This window comes from Chiloscyllium plagiosum, chromosome 3, assembly GCF_004010195.1.
Source record: "Chiloscyllium plagiosum isolate BGI_BamShark_2017 chromosome 3, ASM401019v2, whole genome shotgun sequence".
NCBI classification, from domain to species: Eukaryota; Metazoa; Chordata; class Chondrichthyes; order Orectolobiformes; family Hemiscylliidae; genus Chiloscyllium; species Chiloscyllium plagiosum.
In genome coordinates, this window is record NC_057712.1 from 72,614,343 (window position 1) to 72,631,048 (window position 16,706).

General features: G+C 38.2%; 1 protein-coding gene across 1 annotated transcript in view; it reads left to right on the plus strand.

The window, feature by feature from the left end:
* The window catches only part of man1a1 (mannosidase, alpha, class 1A, member 1), a 460,574-nt gene that overhangs the window by 238,138 nt on the left and 205,730 nt on the right, over positions 1–16,706 (plus strand). Inside the window, exon 4 of the mRNA XM_043684356.1 lies at positions 3,188–3,268. Within this exon, the coding sequence (XP_043540291.1) occupies positions 3,188–3,268 (81 nt within the window). The remainder of the gene's footprint in view (positions 1–3,187; positions 3,269–16,706) is intronic.

The following is a 16,706-nucleotide window of genomic DNA, read 5'->3' on the forward strand; positions in this document are numbered from 1 at the left end:
TAGGACTGGTCACTTTTGAACAGTCAAAGAATGCTGAAAAATGAGACAAATGTTATGGCTGCATAACGAGGGGTTATGGCCCCTAGCTTTTTATTAACCCCTTCTTGGTCAATCAGAACTCTTCTGTTTTTATTTCTGCGTGTAGCTATTGCAGTTCAGTTGATCTTAATTTGTTACATCAGAATGGAGAAGAACCAAATCTGAGGTTTATTCGAATGAATAAGAATGGAGTTTTATTACTTACTACCAGGAGAAAGTAATAAAATGTGAAAACAAACACAATTACTGTCAATGACCTAACAACGGGTAGCAAGGAGAACAAGGCGTATTGAAACAAAAAATGCTGGAAATCACAGCGGGTCAGACCATGGAGAGAGAACAAACTAATGTTTGAAGTGTGCATATATAGTACAGATGAGAAGGTAAAGGCAAGTACAGATCTTAAGAGTACTCTGAGATAAAAAGACCTAATTCCAACTGTTTAGCTGTTATTCTATTTATTCAGCAGTGGCAAAGTTTGCAGCTGTTGAATTCTCAGTGAGTGGCAATTCTTTATGGTCTTTTTCACTATCTTGGTTCTGCAATTGAGAATGTGTGTGTGTGTGTGTGAGAGAGAGAGCGCAAAAGGGCTTCTCAGGTGCTTGTTATTATTTAATGGTGCTTTCTCTCTTTTTCCTGAAAGCTGCAGTTGATCTACAGATCTTTTGCAGATTCAGGTGTGCCTGTGTCATTGTTTCATTTCAAGCTACTTAATTGTAGCTGACCTTTAACCTCTCAATATGTGCAGTTATCATGCAAGTACGACTAAAACAAGAGATGGGAATTTCTTGGTGCAAGGCCAAATTCCAGTTAATTTTTATAAAGTAGTAATTTGAGGCTGTTGGTTTCATATACTCCATAGGGATTGCTTGGACATGACAGCTGATCACAAAAGCCATCTTAAATATAATTTTTACTTCATTAAAGTCTCTGATAATAAAGTCAAATGATGAAAATTAAACATTGATATTCCATTTTCACTGCAATTGTAATACAATATACTTTACGTAACGTTGTAACAAACTTAAAATATTTGAGGACTTTTGCTTTTATTGCTTAGATCTTGAACATTGACCCAGAATTTGCTGGAGTGGGGCATTTTAATATGCCCTGAGAGTCGGATTATTCTCTTCACCATTTGGTCATACTCTATAGATCTTTAAGTGCTAGCCCTTACTTCCTCTGACAAGTTTAATTCTCTTGATGGTGAAGCAAACAACAGCTTTTCACAAATAGCACAGGTATCTTGTTTACTACAAATTTACTACAAATTGCTATTTGTATGCATTAAGCTTGCTGTTGTTTACCCGGCAAAGCCTGCATCTTTGTAGTTTACTGTAAGCACTAATAAGTATCATGGCTGGGATGAAAATGAAAAGTGTGACCCGAAGAGACACTATTGCTATGCCTGCCAGCTTGTGATTAATGTTTGATGTTAATGCTCCTTTTTTTAACCTTTTGAAATTATCGCACTGACCCTAAGAGTATATTTAATTTGTTGGCATTCTGTTTCTTCAATTAAAAGGGTCACCGTTGCCTTTTACATGGGCCAACATGCTAACGGGTCTCATTTCTAATGGCATGTGATCTTTCTGAGGAAAACATTCACATCTAACAAACTATCTGTGGTCATGGGAACCCTCTCTGGATTTTCCAGACTCCATTTTGATGGTTTGTGCTGTCTGATTTAGGGAGAAATGAAGTTCTTCCTTGGAGGAAGAAAGAAATCTCATAATATCAGCATTATTGCAGTTATCTGTCTCCTTTTCATTTTTGTAGTCAAGCTTTCCTAGACCACAGGAATATGTTTCTGTCTGCTGTCTGGGTTCAGAAGGGTGTATTAAATAAAAACTTGTAGAAGAAATAAATGTCATAATAAAATTTGAGATCCAGTGCAAATTTTAAAAAATTGTGGTTCTTCTATTGTGATTCACTTTTGAATTTGTGCTTTTTTAAACAGATTGTGTTTCTGTAATCTGCTTAAAATTCAACTGCAGTGAAAACACTTTAACTCGTGACCACGGTGTTAGAGTGCTTACAAATGCATAGAGAGCACGGAGTGTTTCCAGTTTTATTTTTGAAAGATGTCACAATCATGATGTACTACACATTTTCAAAATCCAGCATCTGATTTTAACTCCTAGGACCATCATCATTTAAATTGTCAGAGCAATTCGTTGACCACACAGGTTAGTCAAGCCTCAAGAAACCAATAAACAATGTTGTCTGAACTGAAATTAACTTTTTTTATTGAAAAAACACAAACTCGTCCAGCCAGTCAGGCATGAATAAACTGTTAGGTTCTATTTTGATTGCAACCTATATGATTTTCACAATAAGATCATCCCTCACTCTTTTAAAACTCAATGGGTACAAGCTGAACCTGTTCAACCTTTGCTCAAAAGATAATCCCTTCCTCGCAGGAATGAGTCACGTGAACATTTTCTGAATTGTTGTCACATACGTACATTTTTTTTTAATAAGTACCCAGTGCTCCAGTTGTGGTGTCATCAAAGCACTGGACAGCTGCAGTAAGGCTTGCACACTTTAATATTTCATTCCCCTTGCATAAAATGCCAACATTTGATTCACCTCCCTTTTAAAAAAAATTCTCTGTTCTTGCAGGCTAGCATTGGTGATTGGCAGGAAGCTGGAAGAACACAGCAAGCCAGGCAGCATCAGGAGGTGGAGAAGTCGATGTTCGGGTGTAACCCTTCTTCAGGATTGAAGAAGAGTTACACACACAACATTGACTTCTCCACCTCCTGATGCTGCCTGGCTTGCTGTGTTCTTCCAACCTTGTTCCTGTCTACTTTGGATTCCCGCATCTGATGATTGACATATTTGGAAACCGATTTCTGCAGTCGCTCTCCGGTTGAGTAATATGCTGTTTTCCTTGTTTAATTATTTCAGTTTCTTTACCTACATGTTCACTTACAATTGTTATCCTTTTTGTCGTTTCGGTTTTTGGTGTGAGAAGAAATGATTTGTTTTTGTACAAACAAAGTGTGAATAATCAACTCAGTTACCACAGCGGAATTAAAATAATTTGCAGAGAGACAACTTTAGAATGTTGTTAGGTATGAAATTGGATAGTTTATTGAAAGGTTGTGTGTGTTCAATCCTGACAGCATTGTTTTCCTTTTAGCACGCAGAGGTTTCGGTTTTTGAAGTGAATATTCGATTTGTCGGAGGGCTCCTCTCTGCGTACTACCTTTCTGGCGAAGAGGTGAGTACAATCAGAATTCAATGTTTAAAAGTTGTTGTGTTCTACCCAGCTGTTCCCTTCTCAGTTGAAATAAATATCTATAAGTCAACTGACTTTAGTCCTCTTACTTGAACAAGAACTTTCTAGCTGTCCATTTTAAAATCAATGTTTAGAATGTCATATAAAAGTACCAGAAATATTCTAGTCAAGCATTCTGTTTCATTTATGGGTCAGCATTGTATTATAATATGGCGGAGTGTTAGAGTGGAAACCTGTGTCTGAAAATGTTCGGTGACATTTCTTGATGGGGCGCAGAATGATCTGAGCTTTGTGGCTTCAGTGAGGCAATGGAACAGCGCCAAAACTGTTGATGCTAATGGGTGTGGCGGACCTCAGTTGGAGAATTTTCATCATTGGATTAAGCTTGTGATTTTACCCCCAAATACATTTGCCACCATGAACATTTTCAAACCCCAAATTCAGACACCTTCTCCAGCACCTGTTATTTCTGTACCTCAGCAAGTTTTAAGCGGAAGTGGGACGTTGGATGTCAGGGAAGAGGGGGAGCAAAAAAGGAAGAAAATGGAATGCAGTTTTGCAATTAAACAGAAGTTGTTATATCACTGACTTAATACTTTTAAAAATATTGTTATTTTGCATGAAGTATTTATAGCTTTAGAATTGAAGTGTTTAATTGGTATATGATAGTTTGAGAATATTAATGTGCTTTAACAAATTAACTAAATTAGTTAATAAATCCTTTTGCTGCTTTTCGTAAATGGATTTTGCAAAATCAATTGTACGCAATTACTTCATCTCTTAGCTGCCTTTGCTGCACGATGCTTGCCAATTGTAATCTCTCCTACTTGTGCATTTGAATTAAGGCCTGAAGTTGAGAAAATAGACAGTGGAACTTAACAATGAGGTTTTGCAAGAGCCCCACAATGCTTGAAACTCACTGCTTCTTTTTACAGTTAAAGCTGCAATTTGGATGTTAACAAGTATGTTTAAAATGCAAATTACATTTTGCTATTTTTCCTGCAGATCAGTTATCAGAAGAGTACAGTTTATATTGTTGATATTTTACTCTAGGTTATGTCTTCTGAAATTGGCAGGAACCAGGTCTGAACATCTGATATTAGCACTGAAGTATAAAAATCAGATGTTCAGTATTGATGCCCATATGCAGCAAAAAGGAAATCTAAGGCATTTTGAAGTTATCTATTTAAAGCAGCGAGAATGGAGGTTTTAATCTGTAGAGTTGTGATTTTACATGATTGTAGCTATGGTACTAAAAATGGTAGTCCTTTGCTAAATTACCCAGAAACTGCCTACTCCAACTAGCTGTTTTGCTATACGTTTTCTAATTAAGTAGTAAACCTGCAATTTTTTTTTCCACATCTCAATGGTGGTTCATTTGTCATTAGCTCTGTAATTTAAGAAAGAAGCTATTGGTGACTTCCTTGTCTGTTCTACATCAGAAAGAAATCTCTTTTCATCAGCTGGTAGGGGAGGGGATCACTTTACTTCTCAAGGTTTGTTTGAGATCAGGAACTTGACTGATGAGACAGAATTACAAATGTGCATCGCAAAATTCTGATGTACCATACGTTACTTGAAGATTCACTGCAGTTACTTTTATGAACTGAATTTTAATTAACAGTGTAATATGTTTTCTATCCTTTTGTGTGTTCAGAGGAATATGTGCTGCACAATGGTATAGTAGTTAGCTTTGCCGCCACACACTGCCATGGACTGGGACATGATCCTAGCCTGAAATAACGTCTGTCTGGGGGTTTGCGTGCACTCCCTGTGATTGCGTGGGTTTCTTCTGGGTGCTGGACTCCTGCCCACAGTCCAAAGACATGCAGAGTAAATGGATTGGCCATGCTAAATTATCCATAGTGTCCAGGGATGTGTGGTCTAGAGGGGTTAGTCATGGTTAATTTAGGGTTATGATTGGGGAGTGGGTCTGGCTGCAATTGTCTGATGGTTGGTGTAAAGTCGATGGGCCAAATCACCTCTACTAGCACTGTAGGGATTGAGTGATTCCATGCATGTGCTTATTGACCTATTTTAAGGCCAAAACTTCAGCTTGAGAAGGTCTATGTTCAAAAGTGAACATTTGTGAAATCTTACAGACCAGTTACATTCCTTTGAAATATCTTACTGATCCAAAATGGTATGTTTTAAATTAAACTAAAATGCATTCTGCTAATTTATAATGTATAAAAAAACGGAAAATGATGGGATTTTTGCACTAACTCTGTTTTAATCTGGGCATTCTAATTTAAATCAGCTCATTCTTCTAAGTGGTTCTCTTAATAAATATGAAGTAGAAAAGAATGATGGTCACCAGGGTCTTAATTTGATGACTTTGCATTATGAACTGACCTCTCTTGACTTCTCATTTTAAATGCATTAGGTTGCCTCTTGGCATCAGTCTCCAAGTGGATTTTATGATCATCATTGTGATAATTTAATGCATAACGAGACTTGTGTTGGAGATGACATATGTGCGGTTGATTATTTGGTAACATTCACTAAGAAAGATGTTGTTTGATGTCACTCCAGGGTTGCTCCTGATGATGTAGCTGTACTGACTTAACATTGCTTGATGTAACTTAAATCCATTCAGTGTAAATATGCCTCAAATTCGTGTAAATATAGTCTGGTTCAAGTAAGAAATGTCTTTGGCTTGTTTGTTGGATAGAGTCAAATTCCAGTGTTTGCTTATTTTCTTCATATGCTATTGAAGAGAACTGAACTGCTTTTGTGACTATATTTTATTTATGAATCAAGCATATTTTTGCAATTTAAAATCATCGCTCACATTTTAATAGTCAAATCTAACAAGAATCTTGAATTGTGTTAGGATATTTAAATTATTTCTATTTTTCTGGCTTAATGTGAAATAATGAAATGTATATAACGAGAGGTCCAATGAGTATCCTGTAGTTCTGATGGATTTCTGGTGTCGTAGTGAATTAATATAACACAATAAGCATTTGCCAAATGCCCAGTTTGAAGGAAAAATAGTTACAAATGAGAAATTGATTTTGAATGTGAGCATTAATCTAATTCTAATTTAACAATTTCTAGTCTTAGGAAAAAAGCTTATTAGGGGATTCAGTTCTGTTGGAACATCTCACTGAAACTCTCGAGCCTGAAAGGCAAAATTGAAATTGCATTGATCGTTTTAGAAAGCTGCTATTAATTAGACCCTTAGGTGATTACTGTCATGGAATTCTTATTGTTAACTTCTTACTGTCTCACTTCTTTTTTTCCCCAGGATATTTTCCACTATGATTGCTTCATCTACACATGCTTCCAGTCGATTATTACTCCCCAGTGCCTCTCTAGTATTGCTACCATTGTTTTCACTACTAAGTGTGTCATGGGCTAGTTAAACCACTTTGTACTTTAAATTATCTCCTCAGGAAGTTGATTCTGCACACAGCATTGCAATGGAATATTGCTGAAAGGATCAATGAAGCCGGGTTATAAAATCTGAATAGTATCTTATTGGCTGAAAATGGTGGGGAAGGAGTATGAAGTTCATTTACGTAGGAGACTGAATGGAGCCTAGAGATTAGGAATGGCAAACGTAATAAGATACTGGTGATAGGGAAGATGTAAGAATGGATCTCCTGCATTGGAAATGTATTTGGGAAACTTGAGGTTTGGAAGCACTACAGTGAGAGGAATTCAATGTTGTCTTTGTATTTAAAAATAGCATGTTGCAAAAACATACCCTGTCAAGATGATTCTTAACGTAGGACATAGATTGTAATAATATTTGCTTTTAAGTTGCTCAGTGGTTTCAAGTAATGTGACAGAGCTTCATTATTAGCCTACAGATAATGCATCCACACAAATGCATTGTATACAGTAATCATAATTAAATATTATTAAAGCTTTCATTGTATCTTTTTCCCTCTTCAAAGTAACTGCAAAATAACATTCACAATACATAAAATGTAGCAAAAGAGAGTGAAAATTCTGCTGTTCAATAAACAAGTTATCTCTCTTCCAAATCTTGCTTACTACATGCCCCACGTGATCACTTCAATGCCTTCAGTTTTGATAAGATTACCACAATTGATCACAACAATTACCCTTGGCTCAGTTTCTTTATAACTAAGTGTGAGAAGGACTCTGATGCTGTAATGAATGAGTCAACGAATGTCCTCAGTGGTGAGGATTTAGCAAAGGCCAGCAATGTTAGACTGTCTTGCCAAGTGATTAAATGCAAAAGAAGAAATACCAGTCTGCGTCTGTATAACACCTTAGTCAGCCATTTCAAGAATATTGTTTCCAGGCATTGATTTACTTATATCGCAGGTAATTCCAGAGTTTCAGAAGAGGAACATCTGGTTGATATCTCTTTTAAATCCCTCAGGATAGTTTTAAGTGCCACTGTGGCTTTTTATCTGTAAACCATAATAAGAACATGAGAATTAGAGGCAGTAATAGGCAGCTTGGCCCCTTGAACCTTTTCTACAATTCAGTAAGATCATGGCTAAACTGACTGACTTGCCGCCACTTCGGTGCTTGTTCTCCAATAATACTCAATTCCCTCAAAGATCAAAAATTTATCTAACAGACTTGAATATAATTCAATGGCTCATCCTTCACTGTTATCTATCTTAAAGAATTGCAGAGATTAATAATAGTCTGAGAGAAGAAATTCCCTCTTACTTGCATTCAAGACAAGAGGTTTGTCATTTTGATGTATGTCTCCAGTTCTGGATTTGTTTAACGAGGGAAAACATCCTCTCAGATCTTCCCTGTGAAGTCCTCCAACACTTTATATCTTTCAATAAAATCTAGAATCACAGAATTGTTAATGTGCGGAAGGAAACTATTCGCCCACTGTGTCTGCACTTGCTCCCCAAATGCACTTGAAGACCTAGGGCCATTGTCCTGCTGTTTTTCCACTTACCCTTGCACATTGTTTCCATTCAAATAATCATCTGATTCCCTTTTGAATGCCCCAATTGAACCTGTCTCCTCCTCACTTCCAGATGGTGCATTCCAGATCTGAAAAGTTGATTTTTCTCGCATCACTTTTTTTGCTACTTTTGAAAATGATTTTGAATCTGTTCCCTTTCATTCTTGATTTTTGTTTCAATGACGGGGAGTACGGTTTCTCACGATCTCACCTATACAGATAGCTCATAATTTCTCTCAAACCTCCTCTTAGCTTTTTCTCTCCAAAGAAGAGAAAGTTCCAACTTCTACAAGCTATCCACATAATTGAAATCCCTCATTCCTGGACTCCTATTTGGAAATCTTTTCTACACTTCCTTCAATGTGCCCACATCCTTCCTGTAATATGGGATCAGGACTGTACCCACTGCTGCAGCTGAGGTGTAAGAGGTGTCTTGTGTAAGTTCAGCAAACCTCCTTGCTCTTGTCTTCTGTGCCATTTGTATGAAAGCCAGATAATATATCTAACTTCAAAACTCTAGTGAGTATGGGTCCAAACTTTCCTCAAAGATTAAACTCTTCACAGTAGGAATCAACCGAGTGAATCTTACACCCTTCTATTCTAGGTAAGTGGATCAAAACTATACATATTACTCTTGGTGTGGTCTCACCAGAATCTTCACAGTATAGCAAGAATTCTCCAGTTTGTACTCTACCCCTTTTGTAATAAAGACAACAGTCTGTTTAACTTTCTGAATATTTGCTATACCTGTATGCTGACTAATTGTAATTCATGTATGAGGACACATGGGCTCCCCCTGTAACCGAGCATTCTGCAGTCTCTCTCAGTTTAAATAATACCTTTCTTTTCTACTTGCTCTAGCAAAAAGAGCTCACATTTCCCACATCATAGTTAATCTGTCAAGTTTTTTGCCCAACCTTTCCTGATTTTGCCTTTCTGTCACAATTTACTTTCCAGTTATCTTTTTTTTCCTGTCAGCAAATTCAGTGGAAGTACACTTGCTCCCTTCATCCATGTTATTAATAGAGATGGTTGTTGGGCACTCTTAATGTAACTACTAGTTACATTTTATCAATCTGAAAATGACTCATTTATCCTGACTCTCCATTTCACATTAGTTAGCCAATCCTCCGTCTATGTGAATATATAACCCCGCATCATAAGCTCTTATCCTGCAGTTAGCTTTTTTTGTAGCACTTTACTGAATGTCCTTTGGAAATTGAAATGCATCATGTCTGCTAATTCCCCTTTAATCAGTCTTCTTGATATGTCCTCAGAAGATCTCTACTTATTTTTTCAAATACATCTTCCCTTTCATAAACCAATGTTTTCAATTTTTTTTATCGTTTCCTAAATGTCTAGCTATTACTTCTGTAATAATAGATTGTAGCATTTTCCCAAAGGCAGATGCCCAGCTAATTGGCTTATATTTCAATGTTTACATCTGTGCCAGGAGTGGGCTGGATCACTGGTTTGTGATGCAGAGTGATGTGAAATCGCAGATTCCATTCCTGTACGAGCTGAGGTTCAGCGCCATCTCAACCCTTAGCTTAAACTACCACCAATCAATTCTCCCTAAGTGGACTGAGCAATGCTATAGTGCTCAGGGACTATGGTGACTTTACCTTTAGGTGTGGATAGAGTGGGGAAGAAGGAGCAGGAGTGAGAATGTCACTGCCCCCCCCCCCCCCTACCCAAAAGGAAAGGCAACAGCCAGCTGCTACGCCAGAGAAAATCAACCCCAATGGAGCTGAATTACTACAAAGTTGGAATTCTGCACCTTGGTGGAAGGAAATCCCACTCTTTTTGGAGCTATTGGCCAGCAGTGCTCGTAGCACCAAAGCTCAGTAGTGAGCTCTGCCGGTACTGCACGTAGGAGAGGCTGAAGGAGTAGGTTGTACAAGTCCATGCGGAAGCATGTACAGGATGCTCCATACATCAATTCACAGGGATGTCGTCTTTGCAAAATGAAGAAACATGCACACAAGCTGCACCTGTTTCAGATTGACAGTCATTCTCTGGTGTATTTTGCAGGGCCTTGACTCTGAGTGGTCATGGCAATCAGGCTGGTTTAAAATTTAATTAAGGGTCGGCAGTTAAGTGTCAGGCATCTAACTGGTGTATTCTCTATGGCAATGCCTTGACCAATCAAAGAAGATTTATACAGTATAAATGTTGTTTTGTTCTTTTGCATTATTGTTTCTTGTGCATTTTCCTGATGGTAGTGTAGAACTTGATTATTGCTGAAAAAATCGCACAAAATGTGCCTTTTTCAACAGTTTTCAAGTTTTACACCATCAAAAGACCATATGGTGTATTTTGCTTAATTAGGATTTAAAATTTAGAAATATCACTCAATGATGATTTGTTATCGTATGAATTAGTTTCATTAGTTAAGCTTTAAATTTCACGCAGTACTTAAATTTCCTCAGTACTAGTTGAAAGGACTGCCCCAGTAGAGAAAAAAGGAAGCTTATAACACTAATTAATGAGGCAAGTTGGGATTTTAACAGCACACTAACTTTCAAATAGCTGCTATGCAGTTTGACTGGCCCTGAAAGAATAACTTTGTGTTTCCAGTTTTTCATAAGAAATATGCCATGTTTTTAACATATTTATTTTAAAGTTCATTTGGAATACTTTAGCTTCTGTCATCTTATCTCAATCAGTTATTTAGCTATCTGTAAAATTTACAAGCTAAGAGTAAAGAGCTTGAGTGGCTTTTCCTCAATGGTTTGCAGTCTGAGAGACTACTTTTGTGTGATTGGTTCCTAATCCTGTTTGATTACATAATTGCGTCAGCCCTGGAGATGCTCATGACGTTATCAGATTCAACGTGACTTCTAGAAAGCAGAAATCAATATCACTGAGGCTGCTATGTCTTTGTGGGCTGCTTTGTTCGAGCTCTGCAATAAAGATCATTGTTTCATCTCCAATTTTGCAATCCAGCCTATGGATGTGAGAGTAATTTGAAGAAGGCCTTTTTCTTTGAAGAAAATAATGTATGGCTGGGAAGGCCATTGATGATGACGATGCAACGTCAGCATAAAAATAAGTCCGATGTTTGGTGATACTGCATTTCATGCCTGTTCGTTAGCCATGAGCACAACTTGTTGCCATGCACAACAATTGCCAATTTGGGACAAAGATTCAAAAGGAACTGGAAGATTTCATAGGTGTGATTCATGTAACCATGTCTGGAGTGTAAGGCTGTAAGGTGCTGCTTCAAAGTTATGTGGATCTTCAGCTATAAATTTGGGTTGCTTCAGTTGTTGGACAGGAATTAAACATACTTTTCTTTTGTAACATGACCTATGTTTTTTTAATGACTTTCTCGGGAGGTTATGTGGTTAGTACATGGGTGAATCAAAGTTGGTTCAATTGTAGTTTGCAAGTTGCACTACAATAATTTATGAATGGCTCAAAGGATCAACTAGGATTTTCTTTCCCTTTGGCTTTCAGGCATTGGTACTATTTTGATGTGAAATTAAATTTCTGCCTGTTCCCAAATCAGTTGAAGTAGAAGTATATTCTCTTGTTCTGTAAGTAAAGTTTAATATTTTTGTTCACTGAAACAGAAAATTAGTATTCCATGACCCATTTCTGCACTCGGGTTTGGAACATATTTGTCCATCAGATAGGCAGGGCTGAAAAATCTTAAAATCCCTATAGTACAGAAAGAGACCATTCAGCCCATCACGTCTGCATCAATCCTGAAAGACCAGATTAACCAGAACCAGACCTCTATCTTATCCCTATAACCCCATATTTACCATAGACTGTGGGACAAAACTGGAGCACATGACAGAAATGTACATGGACATTGGGAGAAGGTGCACATTCCACACAGACAGTCGCCTGAGGCTGGAATCAAACCTGGGTCCCTGGTCCTGTGAGGCAACAGTGCTAACCACTGAGCCACTGTGCCAGCCCACCAGGCTTTCATATCACAAGCTTAGTTAAGCAGCAGCCCAAGTTGTGATAGGCTGAAAACGCATGAACACCAAATAAGATGCGAATGGAAAGTCTCATCTCTGCCCAGGTGGTTGTATTCTACAAGTGCTGTGTCTACACAGCCTCTGGCTGTCTACAAAGAAGGCCTTGTAATTAAATAAAATATCATACTGTCTTGCTGTTCTAGCGTTAATGGCTATGGTTCAATTTTATGATATTATAAAATAACACCTTACTTAAGACAACTTGATGGATTCCTGAGATGTTTTACAGCTATTTGGTGTCTGATGTAAACAATTAATGACAGATTGAAAAAGACCCTCCGAGTCCATCCACCCTGTGCCACATAGTTGAGATCTTGTGCAATGCCATGCATACACTTCACACACACAATTATGTGATCTTCTGAGAGAAGCAGCATAAAAGATAGAAATTAAGGCTAATTTGGGAAAATGAACCTCTGGCAAATTCTTCTACAAAGCAAAAACTAATCCAGGAGTTCACTCTGACCCTGATAATTCTATGCAGTATCCTCCTTTCCTTCAAATCAATTTCTGCCCGAGTCAGAAATTCACCGAGCTTTTGTTTGAAAACATTTGGTGAATCACTGTCTGATGCACAAACCATGAGGTCCACTGCTCTCTAGGAAAAGAACTACTCCTGTTATCTATCTTGGATCTGGCCTTACATAATTTAAAGTTGTGATTGTTGACCCTTCCAAATCTACTGGGGCAAGCTGTCAGCTTGAACAGCATCTTTAACCTTTATCTCAAAGCTGAGAAAATCAGATTGATGGCACTGCTCGTTATGAATTCACATACTTCTTTTGTAGGAACCCATCTCAATACTCTGTAAGGAAAAATTCGATAAGTACTTAAAAAATAAGCATTTAAAAGCATGTGAGGAACTCAAGGTTATGGGACTAAGTGAGTAGCTCTTCCTGAGGATTGACTTGAGCCAAGTGGCTTCCATATATGAAACATCCAATGTAAACACAAACACCTTATTTAAAATCAGCAGAGGGCTGAGGCAGAGCCAAGCTGTGAGGACTTCTGATTATTCAGTGGTTACAGTGGTTAGTATGCAGCTAACCAAAACCAGCTTCCCCTATCAATTCAAAGCTTCCTGGCTGTTTGTGCGCTAAAGATTATCACCAGAGCACTGACCTCTGAGACCCTCTGTAATGAGGCAGGAAAAATTCCAACTCCGGGTAACTGACCCACACTCCAGATTTCACCCGGTGAACTAAAGTACAGTTTGATTTGGATATATTTATCAAATCTGCCATAGATGGAGACTTAATTGCTGGAGCTTGAAACCAGCTCAGATCCTATTGTTTTCGCCTCACTCCTAGGTGATTGACCGAGAATAGTAAAGTAAGCTAGTACCGAGCACACAATAAATGCTATGAAAGAAACAATAATGATGAGTTCTAAATCTATATGAGGCAGAGTAAATCTGAGTAATATATACAGGAAAAATTGTATGGCAGAGAGGGTATTTGTATGAAGGTGTCTGAGCTGCTAAAGTTCTGTGAAAATAAAGTGATTCAACATTTTGGTACCAAACCACTGTTGATAACTCAAGCGTGCCAAGTTTATTTTGTATTACAATTGTGAATATGATCTTTATTTAGATTAGAATAAATTGCATGAGCTTTTGGAGTCCAATTTCATTTTGATGCTAACACATACATGATAACAGGGCCTCAAAGTAAATCTAACTTAATTATGTAACTTATTCATTTTAAATGCTTTTTTTTGTATGCTGATCATCATTCTGATGAGTCATTCTTGTTCAATGAGCCTGTTAGAGCAGCATCAAATTTTACCTCTTGTCAGGGTCAGTCAAGCTCCCATGGTGTTACACATGGACAGGATTCTTCAGAAAAGGGGATTTTTGTCTCTGTGCCCATAAGATCAATGGGGAATCACCCTTCTGATGTTGACTGACCTGCAGTCATTTAATGTTTCCATCTTTCACTTTGGAGTCCTAACTCTGAGATCTACCTGATAATCTGATTGTCTTGCAGCTCTCTAGTTCTAGCAGTGCCTCTAGAAAGAGTGTCTGCTGCTGGGGCTGAACCCAGTGCCATGGCTCCTGTATTCACCCGGGAGCCCAGGTGAATACAGGAGGCTGGCTGTAAATATTGGGGGCACGGAGGGGGAGGTGTTGTTGGAAGAGGTAGCGGTAAAGTAGATTATCATCTTATTCAGAAGGACTGAGGCCGAGAGAGCACATGGTTGTGGCAGACTCCTTTTCCTGCCCAAGGCCTGAGCAGATTAACTTTCTGGCTATTTCCCCATTCTGTCCCTCAGTTTCTGACTCCCTCCCATTGGCTTCAATATTGCAGCCTTAAGCAGTAACATCTGAGGCTGCTCCCCATTCCCCATCCCCCAATTAAAAAAAATCAAAACTCGATCTCTGATAGATTGGGGTGGTCAGGTAGGTGTTGGGAAAGAAGACCATCTCATGCTGTTTGTGGAGCCACTGCCTCTCCACTTCCTGTCAAACTCAACTGACTGCAGACTCGCTGATGTGGCCTGTAAGATTCTGTGTTTTTAAAGTGGGTGATGGTATAGCGCTGCTAATATTGAATTACACACCACATTAAATTTTCATTGAATTTAATAGTTGGTTAAATCTGGTGGGATCTGTAATACTGACCGATTGATTATCCCCATTTATTCCCAAACCCAGAAGCCCTGTGCATATTTGAAAAGTTTTATTCCCATGTTGAGGAAAAAAAACTTTATGACAGCTCATTGCAAAACAGTCAACTATAAAATATTGCATTGCAATGATGTGATCCTGTTTTTAAAAAAAAACTAAAATAGAGAATTTATGTTACTTGATATTGTTACAGACGCAAAGAACCTCCCATCCAAATGAAATGTGTGGCCACTCACTTATAAAGGCGAGAGATTATTAATGCATTGTCAGTGAATAGCTAAGGAGGCAACAGAAAATTAATGAATTAATACAGCAGCAGCCGCTATTTAATCAATAACTTCATGGATCAGTGAGCAAATTTAAAAAAAAACTAACGTAGCAATAGGTAAACCCAATTTTTCACAGATCAATGGTGCAGCAGGAAAATCAACAAATAAGTTAGCTGATAGCACTGGACACCAGTGCGTTAATGAATGAATGGGCCACTGTACACCAGCAAAATAATGGATTTGAGGGTAAATCAGTGGAGGATTGAGTGCCATTCATCCATAATTTATGGAACAATAGGAAAAATGCCAGATGATATCCATAAATTAGTAAGTGAACAAATTTTGATCTGAGTTTCACTCAAATTGTTGTTTTAATACTTGATGACGATAAAGGACCATAGGTTGGTTCCTGGTGATCCAACTTGAAAGGGCTAGGTATGAAATACTACCATGTAACAAATGAGAGAGATTCTGTGGATACTAAAAGTCTGAAATAGAGGTGTAAATTCCTGTAAATTGCAGTATTTAAGTATCATGCCGTAGACAATGAAACAGAGATAACAACATTTCAGGTTGATAACTTTCTAGCAGAACTTGGAATGTTAGAAACTTAGTTAGCTTTAAGTAAGTAAAGCAAGGTGTGGGGTGGGAAATGAGCAATGAGGAAATCTATATTTTGATGGAAGACAGGGGAGATTAAATGACAAAGGAGTTGATGGTGCAAGACCAAGGAGAGTGGTATGGTAATGTAATTTAAGTATAAAGGGGAAAAAATGTATTCGCAAGCATTATAACTTTTCTAGAACCCATGAAATCAGTAAAGAGCATCTGCCACTGCTTTCAGATCTTAAGTGTCTCGGTGGGGTGTGTGTGGTAAGAACAAATAACTTTGTGGATGGGAGTAATGTCAGAGTGAATTTAGAATTGGTGTGCAGGAATGCAGTCACAGCAACACAATGACTATTTCTTTTTTAAAAATTGAAATCATTTATGGAACAATAAAATTGGTAACACCAAGAAACATCACACTAAATGTTAGCAATATCTTTAATGTTGCAGTTTGATAAACTGGCAGAGTTGGGTAAGAGTGTACTAAAATAGCAGGTGGATGTTGGGCTTCATCCAAAGACAGCCAGGGTTAGGGTAGAACAAGCTGAGAGGAAGGCAGGTACCTTTTAAAATATGATGAAGAATTACCAGGTGTGAAAACATTGGAGAAGGCCATGTTGAAAGTAAAAGATATTGGAGAAACTCAGCAGGTCTGGCAGTACCTGTGGAGAGAAGAACAGTGAACAGTTCAAGCCTAGAGGTATGAACACTGTTTTCCACTCTCCAGGTGATGCCAGAACCCCAGCACTTTCTGTTTTTGTTTCAGATCTCCAGCATCCATAGCTCTTTGATGTTTTTTCTCTAGAGTAGTTTACAGCGTGGAAACAGGCCCTTCCGGCCAACAAGTCCACACCGACCCGCCGAAGCACAACCCACCCATACCCCTACATTTATCCCTTACCTAACACTACGGGCAATTTAGCGTGGCCAATTCACCTGACCTGCACATCTTTGGACTGTGGGAGTAAACCGGAGCACCTGGAGGAAACCCACGCAGACA